Consider the following 16,159-nt stretch of genomic DNA (forward strand, 5'->3'; position numbering starts at 1 on the left):
TCGCTCATTAGATCGGTAGTTCTCCATGAACACATGACCTGGGCAATTTCCGTGGAGGATCAACTCACACTTGGAGTTTTCGCGAGGAAAGTGTGGCGTACTATCTATGGTGGGGTGCAGATGGGAGATGGTACATGGAGGAGGCGAATAAACCACGAGTTGCAAAAGCTGTTGGGAGAACCATCCATCGTTCACACCACGAAAATCGGACGACTGCGATAGGCCGGGCATGTAGCCAAAATGTCGGATAGTAATCCGGTGAAAATGGTTCTCGTCAACGATCCGTCGGGCACAAGAAGGAGTGGTGCATATCGAGCAAAGTGGATCGATTAGGTGTAAGGCGATTTGCGGACCCCCCGTAGGCTGCATGGTTGGCGATGTGCAGCCTAGCTGAAAGGAGAATACTCTTATGTACAGCACGGACCACTCCGGCCTTACACTGAGCAAATGAATAATTGCAAATATGATCAAATTAAATTTCAGTTAATTTATCCCTAATAATGAAACGGATCAATAATGACCATCAAAAGTCATATTTAGCAGAGAACCTGGAAGAGGACGTGGGCTCCAGGGTAGAGCTTGCACTCACTGGCTGTGTGCAATCAAGGAAGATGCGCGTGCGACCGGCGTGCAGGGACACTGGCGACTGGCGGCCCAAGAACAAGCGACCTGAAATAAGGCATTACATTCCATTTTTCTCAGGACAACACGGAGTGTACGACCATCATAAGTATAGAGAGGCCCTTGAAAACGCAAATGAATTTTGTTTTGAATTCCGGAAGGCTACGGAGAAACTGCTGCAATGAACAAAATACCGAAGGGATTTCGGATATATTCAAAGTACACATGCCTATTGCACATTAATTTATGTTTAGATCAACGGATTTCTATTTACAAAACTTACATTGCTATTCGGTTTAGCTTCATCATCTACTCGAAGCATCTTGACTATCTACTAGCAAAAAAAACGTCCTCTTACCCCATCAACTCTTCGTGGGAACTTTCGCTACACTATGTTTGTCTGCTACTTTGGCGACTGGTGTTTGTTTGTCTGCCCCCTTGGTCACATCAAACGACCCGAACCGTTTACCACCGAAAGGTGACCGTTCGTGCAGCCACCGCACCGCCGGATGCAGCATCTTCGTGTTGTACGCATCCACACTGCTCCAGGTGGCTAAGCTAAATACTAAACCTACTGCTACTGTAAGGATGGTTCCGAACACCCCGTAGTACATGTACGATACGGAATAAATTCGGTATAGGAACGAATCACCTGGAACGGGTAAGGGCATCACTCTACTCATGTGGTCCACTGCGATGTACGAGGTGCTGTTAACGAGAAGCTGTGCATCGCTAACGCATCCATCGATGGAGGTTGACAGAAGGGAATTGTAGATCTCAACGTACATCATTCGACCGGTAACGATCCACACGGTAACCGCATGGGATACGATCATTCCCATGGCAGCTCCTTTCCAGTTGGCGAATGGCACAAACATTGCGAGGATAAAGACCCCTAGGAGGGGTCCTGAGGTTGCTGACAAAACCAGCACCGAAGATTCTATCACCCCGGAGAGTAGTCCGACGAGAAATCCTACTCCCAAAATTAAGATGGCGTAGATAGTTCCCACCATTTTTATCACAGTCAATTGATAACTGTCGGTCTTTTTACGAAAACCGGGAAGTAGTGTTAGGAAGTCTTCCCAAGTCACCGTTGCGAGGGAGTTGATATTTGAGATATTTAGGGTTAGTGCTCCATTGAACAATGTTCCAACAAAGAGGCCCCAAACTCCCGGCACTTTGGCGAAGTAGTCCATAATGAAATACGGTAGAATTTCATCCATTTTTTCTATGCTGCCCGCTTTTAACGGATCGCAGGTGTAATATAAAGCGTAGATTCCTATTCCGACAAGCCAAGGCAGTGAAAAAAGCACTACGACTAGTGGAATGTTGACCAGCATAGTCTGTCGGATTTTGCGAAGCGTTGGCATGCTTAAGTATCGCTGCACAAAGTTCTGCTGACATCCCAGAAGACTGAGCGACATAAACAGCTCGCCAAGCCAAGCTGAAGTGGTCGTGACCCGAAGATGTAGATCGGCCGCAAAGTTGAAGAAGTTCATGCGTCCATGCTGCGCACCAACTGCTATGATCTGATCCACTCCACCGCTTTTCACACTACAGTAAATGACGATTCCGACCAGCATGGCGGTCATGCTGAGACTTTGAATCACGTCCGCTGCCACGGCAGCCTTCATGCCTCCGAGCGCGTTGAAGAATATACTGATGCAGGTGATACAGAGGAGCGAGGCCCAGTACGGGACGCCGATGATGGTGTTCAACGCAACCGTTGGCGTATAGATGGTGACGCCCAGGCTGAGGAGCGTCCGGAGAATGTATGTTCCGGAAGCAAGACAGCGTACCAATCGGCTGTTGAACCTGGTAATTGAAGAAAAATGATAATGTTAGAGTGTGCGTCTATTTTGGGTTTTGTGTCCATCATATCTTAAGATGATGAGCAAAATAACAAAATTTACAGCAGAAAAATCTCACGGGGACATTAAATTGAAAACTATTTCTGCTGTCATTGAGAGCAAATTGAAAACTGATTTTATTGGTTTTCATTAACAAAATAAGTAATCAGCTTAATAATCAACAGCAAACTGAAATCAAAATAAGTAATCATTCATTAAGAGCAACATTTAAAAACAAATTATGATTTAAAAAAATATATTCTATTTGCTCTCATTAAGATCTCAGACTTTGCTTGGATAGTTATGACGGGATACCTTTTAATTTGATGTAATTTGCTTTACAACATATAAACTTCAAATTAGAGGCTTGTCACATGTTATTTGTATATTTTGATGACATTTAATTAGTCGTTTATCGTTAAATTACACTCTATAACATTACCGTGATGTTAGACAACCAAGCAATGGAAGAAAATTTCATGACCGCTTACCTCAACTCGAGATACTGATAAACCGATGTGATTCCGAGATCGAAGTACACCGGAATGAATACAAAGCACACGATCGGGTAGGCCGTTATCATGCCGTACAGCGTTTCCCACATGGCCGTCCCCCGGTAGAAGAACTCGCTCGGGTAGCCCAGCACGGAGATAACGCCGAGGGTGCCCCGCGCAATCGACAGCATCATCGCCAGCATCGAGATGTGTCCGGCTCCGAAGACGTAGTCCTCTTTGGTTTTCACCTTCCGGCTGCATAGCCGCTTGCGGATCGGTATCAGTGCAGACACCACTACGAATGCCACAAAGGTCAGGTAGTTCCATAGGTTGCTCACGGTGGTCGGGTCATCCAGCTGCCTTTGCTGGAAATATGAAAGAAAATTTGAAATTAACTGCGAATAGATCGATTCGAGCAATTGGGTTGGTAAACTTTAATGTCCAATTAAGGGTTTGCAGGTGACTTGGTCGACCATCAGTCGTGTGTTTCGTTCATATTTTGACCAAACGACAGACAAAACAGCATGTCTGGCAAAACAAACCGGCGGGATCGTTCAACAGCGTCACAGCGCGTGTTGCTATTTACACACTGAGTAGTGCCGTGACGAATTACTGCTAACTATGAGAACTAAATGGTTACAGTTATCTTAAATCCATAGAAAGTATAATTCAAAGCCTACAAATTAGTAGGTATGTTGAGCCTGGGTTATCATTTCGAAAACAAACAGTAGTTAGAGTTATAAAGTAATGCATGTAATTTATCAAGCTTTTACAATAGATTGGAATCTGTTGATTCAAATAGATCAAAATTTAATTTCGGAATTGTGTAAGTATAAACGAAGGAAAATGTTTATTGAAATGATCAGGTATCAGATGTTCGAACACTGACCCTGCCATTTTCCTCTAATTGGAAGATTTGCGCCTAACCTTTAATATGCTGCGGTTGAGCACATCTATCGTTATAAATCTTCATATATTTGTTGGCTTGCTTACATTTGGTTTTAACAGCAAAAAAAGACGATGAATGTCCACAATATCTCATTTAAACCAGCGAAAGTCTCGGTTTATTATTTATTCAGACTAAGGCCGAAGTGGCCTCTGCGGTATATAAGAGTCTTCTCCATTCGGCTCGGTCCATGGCTACACGTTGCCAACCACGCAGTCTACGGAGGGTCCGCAAGTCATCTTCCACCTGATCGATCCACCTTGCCCGCTGCGCACCTCGCCTTCTTGTGCCCGTCGGATCGTTGTCGAGAACCATTTTCACCGGGTTACTGTCCGACATTCTGGCTACGTGCCCGGCCCACCGCAGTCGTCCGATTTTCGCGGTGTGAACGATGGCTGATTCTCCCAACAGCTGATGCAACTCGTGGTTCATTCGCCTTCTCCACGTACCGTCCGCCATCTGCACCCCACCATAGATGGTACGCAGCACTTTCCTTTCGAAAACTGCAAATGCGCGTTGGTCCTCGACGAGCATCGTCCAGGTCTCGTGTCCGTAGAGGACTACCGGTCTAATGAGCGTTTTGTAGATTGTCAGTTTGGTACGGCGGCGAACTCTATTCGATCGGAGCGTCTTGCGGAGTCCAAAGTACGTACGATTTCCAGCCACTATGCGTCTCCGAATTTCTCTGCTAGTGTCATTTTCGGCAGTCACCAGTGAGCCCAAGTACACAAATTCTTCTACCACCTAGATTTCGTCACCACCAATGCAAACTCGCGGTGGGTGGCTCACATTGTCGTCTCTTGAACCTCTTCCTATCATGTACTTTGTCTTCGACGTGTTGATGACTAGTCCGATCCGCTTAGCTTCCCTCTTCAGTCTGATGTAGGCTTCCTCCATCTTCTCAAAGTTACGTGCCATAATATCTATGTCGTCGGCGAAGCCAAATAGCTGGACGGACTTATTGAAAATTGTACCACTCGTGTTAATCCCTGCTCTTCGTATTACCCGTTCCAAAGCGATGTTGAATAGCAGACACGAAAGACCATCACCTTGCCGTAACCCTCTGCGGGTTTCAAAGGGACTCGAGAATGCCCCTGAAACTCGAACTACGCACATCACCCGATCCATCGTCGCTTTGATCAACCGTGTCAGTTTATCCGGAAAACCGTGTTCGTGCATTAGCTGCCATAGCTGGTCCCGATCGATTGTATCATATGCGGCTTTGAAGTCGATGAATAGATGGTGTGTGGGCACGTTGTATTCGCGGCATTTCTGCAGTACTTGGCGAATGGCGAACACCTGGTCCGTGGTGGAGCGTTCGCCCATAAAACCCGCCTGGTACTGACCCACGAACTCCCTTGCAGTTGGTGCTAGTCGATGGCATAAAATTTGGAAGAGTACCTTGTAGGCGGCGTTCAGCAATGTGATTGCGTGGTAGTTGCTACAATCTAGCTTATCGCTCTTTTTGTAGATGGGACACACGGCACCTTCCATCCACTCCTGCGGCAAAACTTCCTCCTCCCAAATCTTGGTAATGTCTCAGTGCAGCGCTCTAGCCAGTGCCTCACCACCGTGTTTAAATAGCTCTCCTGGTAGTTGGTCAACCCCAGGGGCTTTGTTGTTCTTCAGCCGGTCAATCTCCTCCTGGATTTCCTGGAGATCCGGAGCCGGAAAAATTATATCTTGCGCGCGTTCTCCCAGGTCCATCACCATACCGCCATTTTCGTCTGCCACATCGCCATTCAGGTGTTCATCGTAGTGCTGCCGCCACCTTTGGATCACATCACGCTCGTTCGTAAGAAGGTTCCCGTTTATGCCTTGCACATATCAGGCTGTGGCACGAGGTCCTTACGTGAACGGTTTAACTTCTCATAGAACTTTCGTGTGTTATTAGCGCGGTACAGTTGCTCCGTCTCTTCAAGGTCTCGATCTTCCTGCTGGCGCTTTTTCCTCCGGAAAATCGAGTCGTGCCTCGTTCGCCCTCGTGCGGTGTTGCAGCAATCTCGCCCATGCTGCATTCTTCATTCTTCGGATTCTATAAACGCACTGCGGTAAGTGCGGACGTTCGTGATGTCGGAGAAGAATTTACCGTCGATTAGAACGTGGTCGATTTGGTTTTCCGTTTCTTGGTTAGGTGATCTCCATGTGACCTTGTGGATATTTTTGCGGGGAAAGAAGGTGCTTCGGACTACCATTCCGCGGGAGGCTGCGAAGTTTATGCATCGTTGGCCGTTGTCATTCGATACGGTGTGCAGACTAACCGGTCCGATGACCGGTCTATACATTTCCTCCCTTCCTACCTGTGCGTTCATGTCACCGATGACGATTTTGACGTCCCGCAGTGGACATCCATCGTATGTCTGCTCCAGCTGTGCGTAGAACGCTTCTTTCTCGTCGTCGGGTCTCCCTTCGTGTGGGCAGTGCACGTTGATGATGCTATAGTTGAAGAAACGACCTTGATTCCTCAGCTTGCACATCCTTGCGTTGATTGGCTGCCACCCAATCACGCGTTGGCGCATCTCACCCAGCACTATGAAGCCGGTTCTCAGCTCGTTGGTGGTGCCACAGCTTTGGTAGAAGGTGGCCGCTCGATGCCCGCTTTTCCACACTTTCTGTCCTGTCCAGCAAATCTCCTGCAGCGCCACGACGTCGAAGTTGCGGGGATGTAAAATCGTAGATCATCCTGTCGCAACCTGCGAAACCTAGCGACTTGCAATTCCATGTTCCAAGCTTCCAATCGTGATTCTGTATTCGTCGCCTGGGTCTTTACCGATTATATCGAGTCGCATTAGTCGTTCGTAATGATTGGTTTTCCAGGCGGCTTATTGGGTCTGCGCAAACTTCCTGTCTCGTCGGAGGGCCGTCGTGTCAGGGCTGTTTATCGTCCCACCTAACACCAGGACTCGGGCTCTTCCCAACAATACGCATCTTAGATAACCAACAGCTCATAACCAAATTCAGAATCTTGCGAGAAAATTTCATAGGATTCTTAGAAATTGTCATTCTCCAAACTGTCCGTTGTCTGCGGAATCCCAATCAAAATGGCTCGCGCGCGCCGGAAAGTTGCTTTCTTATATCTAATGAAGTAATTCCATTAGCCCGCCTTTTCATTAATCGTTATGAGTGATTCCATCCATTCAAACAAATTTATAGCATCATTCCTTTTATCGAGCGCTTATGATTCTGTTACCGAAAAGTAGCTTTCTGCCGTCGCAAAACGATTGAGTTTTGCACCTTGAAGAAAATGTATCTCGAATTGACCTTCTTTTGTTTTGTTTCCAATGACTTACAGAAACAAAACCAAATAGCCAGAAAATTTCACTTTCCGCCGATGATTTCCGCCAAAGCGATGAAGACACCAATACCTCTTCTTGGATAAAGAGTTTAAGTCCTGAAAAGAACTATGTATAATTAATTCTTGAAGTTCTCCTCACTGTGCCACGTACGTTCCCATCATGTGCGAAAACCAAACGTTGCAAATAAATATATTTGCATTTGATTCTGCTTATTCCTCCTTTACTTCGGACATTTTTGAGGATGGTGTCTTCTAGGGTTGTGATATCCTCCACTGAAAGCCACTCGAGTGGCTCCAGCGGCGATGCGGCCGATGAGTCATGTTAATTCCATGGTTAGAGACTCAAAGTCGATCCAATTATTCGCCTTTTTGATTTAGTTGACCTCCGAGCAGTTTGCTCAATGTTAATAAAGAGACACAAATTATTATGGCAAATACCATCCATTTCGTATAGCTACGGAGTCCTACGTCACCTTTGCGTACAGCCCGATTGGGCTGCACCTTTCAGTTTTTTTGTGGGGTTTTCCACTCCCCCTCCCTCATGTAAGATTTTTTTTTTCAAACAAATGTTTTTTGTTTTTCATGGTGCGTAAGAAAACGACAGAAGCCACCCGCCCCCTCCCGCACAAGTGCTTACGTAATATCTGTACGCCCCCCTAGCACAATTTGTTCTTGTCTCACGCATACTGTTGTTAAGGAAATCCCACATGATCATTAGTTCTTACAGGCTTCTGCGCTCTAAGATTTTGAAAATATTGATAATGAAAGTAGGGTAAACTATCAAGTCATGTTATATCTAGTCGCAATGGATAATTTCAGAAGAGGATTTTATTTTATCCCTTACTTTCTAATTTTCCAAACTTACTCTGTAAAAATATCATGAGTTTTTCACATGAATCGTAATATCAAGTAACAACTTGCGCCTCTACAGCTTTACTTTGGTTGAGAACGAAACAAAACCTATTCCATATGTTTACAATTTCTAACAATAGCTGAGGCGGCTGAAATTGGTAATTAAATACCTGTGGAAACTGGAAATGCTCATAGAAAGGAAACTCTACATTGACGGCGCCAGCCATTGATATTTGATGGACACCACTTGATGCAAGTACGTTGTCTTAGAGAACTATAGCGTGCTTGTGACGACTAGTGCCCCACCCCTCGCTACGATAGTTGTACTTTAGCTTACAGATCGTTGATGCCATGATGGAACCATGGAACTATTCAATGAAAACTCACATTATGTGGCCTGCTAGACCATTTTATTCACTTTTAACATTTATGACCGTCTTTTTTGGGAATGGTCCCACTGTGTGCCGGTGACCCACTGGCGAAAAAGAAGAACCGGAAGAAGACGATTGCCCAGTAGCAACATGACCAGCTTCACGACCGTAAGGAGCGGTGCCCCCCAATCTTCGTGACAGGAGACACGCCGAACCTGCTACCAGCTATGGACCAGTGCATGATGACGTAAGTTGACAGTTCACAGAGCTTGTTTACAAGGACTTAGTCTCTGGAGCTGCTTCCGGAAAAACTGTTTTGTGATTAATTAAGAATATTGATGTCTTCTGTGATTGATTTATGGTAGGAATCAAAGCATATCACTAAAATATACGGATCAAAATGATTTTGAACGAAAATTACGGATTGTACTGTATTACGGATTACTGTAAACAAACTCTGTGAACTGTCAAATAAGTGAGGTTAAGTCAAGATCTTGCATTGGTCTATTCGAGGCATGATCTCGAACAAGTACATCCTTGGTACTTTTCGGTTGTGCTCAGAGGAGGTGACGCTCATGGTCTCCAACAAGGCCACATTCGATTTCGTGGTGCAGTATTTGACAAGGAAGGAATGGGAGTACTACACCCAAGATTTCCCCGGTATTAAACCACTAAAGGTAGTGCTACGAGGGCCCTCCTTAGCCGTGCGGTCAGACGCGCGGCTACAAAGCAAGACCATGCTGAGGGTGGCTGGGTTCGATTCCTGGTGCCGGTCTAGGCAATTTTCGGATTGGAAATTGTCTCGACTTCCCTGGGCATAAAAGTATCATCGTGTTAGCCTCACGATATACGAATGCAAAAATGGTAACTTGGCTAAGAAACCTCGCAGTTAATAACTGTGGAAGTGCTTAATGAACACTAAGCTGCGAGGCGGCTCTGTCCCAGTGTGGGGATGTAATGCCAATAAGAAGAAGAAGAAGAAGGTAGTGCTACGCGGTCTCGACGACATGGTGGAGCAGGAGCTCGTTGAGGAGTTGAAACGTTGTGACCGAATGGAGGAGTTGGACCTCAAGTGTACCAACTGTGGGGCAAAACATCGTGCGAAGACTGTCCCAAGCGCGCCGAGTTCGTGGAGATCAGGAAGATGGTTTCCACCAAAAATCAGCCTATGCGTCGAGCAGTTCCACCCCCGCCGCTGAATGAGAGGAATTTTCCGGCCATTACGCCTCCCCGTCGACCTATCCCGGTCCTTCCGCCGCTGCAACCACACAAACGGCTTTCTGATGCCGCTTCATCGATTCCATCCGCGGCACCCGATACCCAAGTACCATCGGCTCCCAACCAGTGGTCCCCGCTTCCTCCCCCTGGATTCCATCGTCAGGACAACGAGCCCCTTCTGGCTGAAAGTGACCCACCGCTCTACACATCGGAGCAGATAGTTCCAATTTTCACACAACTGACATAGCAACTACGCGGGTGCAAAAATCACATCTATCAGATCTTCACCCTGGGCATGATCGTCATCGAAAATGCTAGGATGGGTCTGGTCAATTGGAACGCTTGCTCACTTAAGAGCAAAACAACTGAGCTGGTTGGTTACCTCGACGAGAAGGAGATCGACGTGGCTTTCATCACGAAAACACACCTGAAGCCCGAGCGTATATATTCCGGACTTCCGTTTGGTGTGCCTCGATCGGCCAAACTCCATCTTCAACTTGGAACTCAAGCATTTGAGTGTACAGTTTTTAGATCACATTGTGTTAATCTTCAACCAGTGCCTTCGACTTAGTTACTTCCCAACGACCTGGAAGTCAGCAAATGTGATCCCTATCCGGAAACCTGGGAAAGGCCCTTCCTCGCCTAAAAGCAATCGTCTCATCAGCTTTTAGAAAAGGCAGTTCATTGCCGGCTACTTGATTTTGCCGATTAAAGCAACATCATGCTCGAGGAACAGTTTGGATTCCGACGCGGTCGATCAACTGTGCACCAACTGACCCGAGTCACCAACATCCTCAGACGGAACAAGTTTGTCTCCAAAACCTCCGCCATGGCATTGCTCGATGCCGAAATACAACGCTACAATCTTCCCAGCTACCTCGCAAAGATTGTCGAAAACTATCAGTTAGAAAGGACATTCCAGGTCACAATAGGCGGAGCGATCATCGCAGACGTCCCCCAGGGCAGTATCCTCGAGCACCTGTTGTTCAACCTGTTTACCTCCGACATGCCAGTACTTCCTGAAGACGGCATTTTGTCACTGTTCGTTGATGACACCTAGATCGTCTATAAGGGACGAGTGATCAAAGCCCTTGTGGCTAAGCTCCAACGTGGCCTGGATGTCCTGACAAGCTACCTCGCCAGCTGGGAGATTTATATCAACGCGGCGAAGACCCAGGTCATCATCTTCCTCCGCTCCAAATCCCACAGAAATGTTCCACCTAAAGATTGTAAAATAACCCTAATGGCACATCCGTAGAATGGGCCGTTTCTGCTGCTACCTTTGCTTGACCCTCGACAGCTACCTTCAAACGCCCTCAAGCTTTCAAGAGAAAATGCGCGTGTAAGTTAGCAGAAACGAACTGCACCAGCTAAAAGCCCTATAAGTTGCCTTAATTTGACGTGTATACTGGCTTGAGGTCTCCTGTAAGCCTTGCGAACAAAGGCGCAGAATCCGGAGATGGTGAGATAGATTCTCGATCCGATCTAGGATGTTTTCGGGTGGGAAACATTTTCGACACCCTGGCCATAGTGTATCCATTGGTTTTGCCACACAAGATACATACTACACACTAATGCAATGGCGGACACAGAAAGCTTTCAATTGATAACTAAAGAAATGCTAATAGATTACTAGCAGACCAAGTTTCAGTTGGTATGTAGTGCTATGGAAGAAGAAGCTTGCGAGCGATGCACTTACGAGATTGACTGATTCACTGAAACCAATTGATAAACTGTTAACAAGTTTTCAATAGTAAATATTATCATACATGAATATTGTAACACTCTTTAGTCGGTTTTCAAATTTTCTTTCTAAAACTGCTGCAATGCATTCTAATGAACGCATATAAATGTGAATTGATGGAAATAACTGAAACTATCTCCCTAAAGTGCAATTTTTACCTCTCTTATATGCTTTTCTTGTTACTCTTATGAGTTTTCTTGTTTTATAATACATGAGAAAGGCACCATCACCGCTAGGTGGATCATTCTGGGTTTTATATTTCTTTCCAGTATAATTTTTTTTACATTGCGCTTTAGAGGAAAGAAGCTTTTTTGGCTTTTAGGCTACCACGGGTTCCATTTTTGACAATTTAGATAGGGCTGAAGTTAGAAGGGCCCTCCTTAGCCGTGCGGTAAGACGCACAGCTACAAAACAAGACCATACTGAGGGTGGCTGGGTTCGATTCCTGGTGCCGGTTTAGGCAATTTTCGTATTGGAAATTGTCTCGACTTCCCTGGGCATAAAAGTATCATCGTGTTAGCCTCATGATATACGAATGCAAAAATGGTAACTTGGCTTAGAAACCTCGCAGTTAATAACTGTGGAAGTGCTTAGTGAACACTAAGCTGCGAGGCGGCAATGTCCCAGTGGGGGATGTAATGCCAATGAAGAAGAAGAAGAAGAAGTTATAGAAGAAAAACAATGGCGAGTTCATGGTTCATTGGTGTATCTATTGTACACAAGATGCATATTCAATACACCTTTTTGTACAAGGTAAGCACTTGGAGTATTCAAAACACGTGTACTTAATGTAAGCGATAGCGACGGTTTGTAAGATAAGGTACCAAAAACTGGAAGAATGCGATGGGCAGAGCACGTTGCAAGAGTGCCGGACAGTAACCCTACAAAGATGGTGTTCGTTTCCGATCCGGTAGCTACAAGAAGACGGAGGCACAGTGAGCTACGTGGGCCGACCAGGTTCAAAATGGTATAGAGAGCGTGGGGCATCGAACCGTTTTGTGTGGCAAAATATAGTTAAGTCAGCGTTATCTGTTTGGGTGAAAGCCAATAAAATAAAATAGAATAAATCACCAAAACTCAAGATTTTTAGCATCCATCGTGATTATTTTGTATGGAAGTCTTAGGCCGCCATTATAATATTTTTCCCCTCAATGCATTATTTTGTATAAATAAAACTCGTTGTGCAAGAACCACATTTTTTGCTGACTACTCCACTGATTAGTTACGGCCTTAAATCTATTTCGAAGATGAGCCGCTACCAATCTTTTGAACACGTATGTTAGCGATTGGTATCACTGATACAGATGTGCATACATCTTCAAGTGTGCTAATAACGGCTAATTGAATTATGCAGTCGGAATGTCGATAACTCATAGTTGATCGGGTACAGCGGACTCCATGGAGCGGCTACTTTGAGTTTTTTTTTTATTTTCACAAAAAAATTGCCTTACAACTATTATCAAGTACCCGAATGTTGTTCTTCATAATTTTGGTTTAATATACCAAAAATAGTAACGGATTTGTCTAAAGAAGTCTCGTCCAACGGTAATCATTGGAACTCGAAAACAGGGCAGTAGGAAGAAGAAAATGAAATCAGAGGTGCTATCCAAATGCATATGTTCGCATGGGTGAACAAAAATCTAAAAGAATAAGAGAAATGTTGATAATTTATTAGAAAATAAAGCAATAACTGCCTATCAAATGTGCTTCCATGTTTTCAATTCATTAATCAATAATGACTTTACAATTACCTTACATAAAATTAATCAAACGTTGATATTCTTCTTTTTATGATCGGCGAAAATTCTCGTTTGGACAAATGTCATATGACCACCCTATCAAATTATAACTTTATTTCTTCCTATATACTAAAATTGTCATCATCTCCATCATCAAAAAATTATCGAATTCAAATTATCAAGTCCGTATCCAAATAAATACCATCAACACATAATACAGTTGGCTTTGATGACATGATAAATTTAAGCTTCGGATCATAATGGATTCGAGTTCAAACAGAATTCAAGAACAGCGCTGGTGCATAGTGCAACTTGGTTGGAAGTTGCAAAATCCGCTTTGGAGGAAAAAAAATCGTGACTTCTTCATTCGGATCAGATCTAAAATTATGTCACAAAAGCGATGCGACCATATTTCAATCAAATAAATGTGCGAGAGTATCTGAATCGACTAGGGTAACTGTGTCAGTTTTGCCAATTTCCTAATTTGGCCAGTTTCTTGCATAACTCCAAAAATAAAGCAATTTTCAAGGGTTTTATTAGTTCAAACAGGAGGTTTATCTCTCATGCTTCTTCGCTGTTGGAACTGATCAATAGTTTTTGGAAAATATGCATTTTTCAGGGTTGGTCAGATTAGGCACTAACCGCTACACTTACCATACTTGATTGATTTAGCTATGAGCTTGGCGGTAATACTGGCATATTGATCTTCTTCTTCTTCTTATTGGCCTTACATCTCCACACTGGGACAGAGCCGCCTCGCAGCTTAGTGTTCATTAAGCACTTCCACAGTTATTAACTGCGAGGTTTCTAAGCCAGGTTACCATTTTTGCATTCGTATATCATGAGGCTAGCACGATGATACTTTTATGCCCAGGGAAGTCGAGACAATTTCCAATCCGAAAATTGCCTAGACCGGCACCGGGAATCGAACCCAGCCACCCTCAGCATGGTCTTGCTTTGTAGCTGCGCGTCTTACCGCACGGCTAAGGAAGGCCCCCAAGGCATATTGATACTACCGAATAAATAGTTACTGCATGGCACAGGTCGAAGGTGTAGTATGAATAATCATGATAACGGCTGTACATTGACGCAGCCAGGTGTTACCTGAAAGTGTAGTGTTTTATGTAAGAGAATTTTTACCCCATAAAATTTCTCATCATGAAGATTTGCTGCTTACCCTACAGGGCTTTGTTCAACCTATTAACGTTGCATGTTTTGCACTGATTTTTTTTTACTGAGGACCCTGATGCTTTGTTATGGCACTGAAAACGCATTTCGCTTCCAATAAATATTTCTGCATTCGTGTATACTTATTTTCATTTCTGACGGATCGTTTGCACCTAAAGGCTATATTCAATTGACTGTTTCATGGCCCCTTCTTGCAGGACTTGTATCTTTCGATGGATAATACGGCCATACAAGATACAATCACTGTGCTGCAGTGGAACTGTCATAGTCTAAAAAATAAATTGGACGTATTCAAGTTTTTGATTCGCAATTCCGATTGCGACATATTTGCACTCTGTGAAACATGTCTTTCTTCCGAAGACGAAATCAACTTCCACGATTTTAATATTATTTGCCAAGATCGGAATGATCATTATGGTGGCGTTCTTTTGGGGATCAAAAAATGCTACTCCTTCTACAGAATTCCCATTCCGACTGTTCCCGGCTTAGAAATCGTCGCATGCCAAGTAAATGTGAAGAATAAAGATCTTTGCATAGCTTCAGTGTACATTCCTCCAAATGCCTCTCTTAATCGTCGACATCTTTGGAGCGCAGTCTCCCTTTTATCATCCCCAGTGTTGATATTGGGAGATATGAACGCACATGGTATTGGATGGGGCGAAACGTATGACGATTATAGAGCGAATATTTTCTATGATTTGTGTGACGATTTCAATTTGAATATTTTGAACACTGGTGAAGTAACTCGAATAGGACCAAACGGTCAGCAAAGCCGTATTGATCTGTCTTTATGTTCAAATTCACTATCATTAGATTGCACGTGGAAGGTAATTCAAGATCCCCATGGTAGTGACCATATGCCGATAGTCACCACAATTAAGAGTGGCTATCAACAATCTGAGCCAGTTAATGTTCCTTTCGATCTCACGTAGAACATTGACTGGCAAAAATTTGCATCGGCGGTAAAAATTGGTATTGAATCAACTGATACTCTTCCACCTTTGGATGAATATCGATTCCTTACCGAATTGATTCATAAAAGCGCACTAGAAGCTCAGAAACGACGCGTTCCAAGTACATCTGTCATAAGAAGACCAGCCACTCCTGGATGGGATGATGAATGTACTAAGTTGTATTCCGAGAAATCTGATGCCTTCAAGGCTTTCCGTAAACACGGAAGGTCTGAGCTTTTCGAAGAGTATTTGAGGCTTGAAAGAAAGCTCAAAATCTTCTCAAGGCTAAAAAACGCCGCTACTGGCGACGTTTTGTTGAGGGACTATCACGAGAAACCTCAATGACAACACTTTGGAAAACGGTCCGCAACATGCGGAACCGCATTTCCACCAATGAGAGTGAAGAATACTCCAATCGATGGATATTCAACTTCGCAAAAAAGGTCTGCCCAGATTCCGTACCAGGAGAACCGCTATTTCGAGAATCAGTCACTGATCCCGGTTCTTTGGGTGAACCATTCTCAATGCTGGAACTTTCTATGTCTCTTCTTTCATCAAACAATTCTTCTCCGGGATGCGATAATATCAAATTCAATCTTCTTAAAACCTCCCAGATATCGCTAAAGACGATTACTTGACCTGTACAACTGTTTCATGGAGTACAACATCGTACCACCAGAATGGCGACAGGTCAAAGTAATAGCTATTCAAAAGCCTGGGAAACCAGTGTCTGATCACAATTCATACCGACCGATTGCCATGCTATCGTGCATTAGGAAATTATTGGAGAAAATGATCCTTTCAAGAATTGACCATTGGGTCGAGCAAAATGCATTACTGTCAAATACTCAATTCGGTTTTCGAAAAGGTAAAGGAACAAATGACTGT

General features: G+C 44.3%; 1 protein-coding gene across 2 annotated transcripts in view; it reads right to left on the reverse strand.

Annotated features, from left to right (window-relative positions):
- Window positions 1–869: 869 nt before the first annotated feature.
- The window catches only part of LOC134218047 (sodium-coupled monocarboxylate transporter 1-like), a 56,153-nt gene continuing 40,863 nt past the window's right edge, over window positions 870–16,159 (reverse strand). For both annotated transcript variants that reach the window (XM_062696948.1, XM_062697014.1), the window contains exons 2-3: window positions 2,963–3,330; window positions 870–2,436 (exon numbers count right to left, since the gene is read on the reverse strand). In XM_062696948.1, the coding sequence (XP_062552932.1) occupies window positions 984–2,436; window positions 2,963–3,330 (1,821 nt within the window). In that variant the 3' untranslated portion in view covers window positions 870–983. The remainder of the gene's footprint in view (window positions 2,437–2,962; window positions 3,331–16,159) is intronic.

This window comes from Armigeres subalbatus, chromosome 1 (assembly GCF_024139115.2).
Source record: "Armigeres subalbatus isolate Guangzhou_Male chromosome 1, GZ_Asu_2, whole genome shotgun sequence".
Taxonomy (NCBI): Eukaryota; Metazoa; Arthropoda; class Insecta; order Diptera; family Culicidae; genus Armigeres; species Armigeres subalbatus.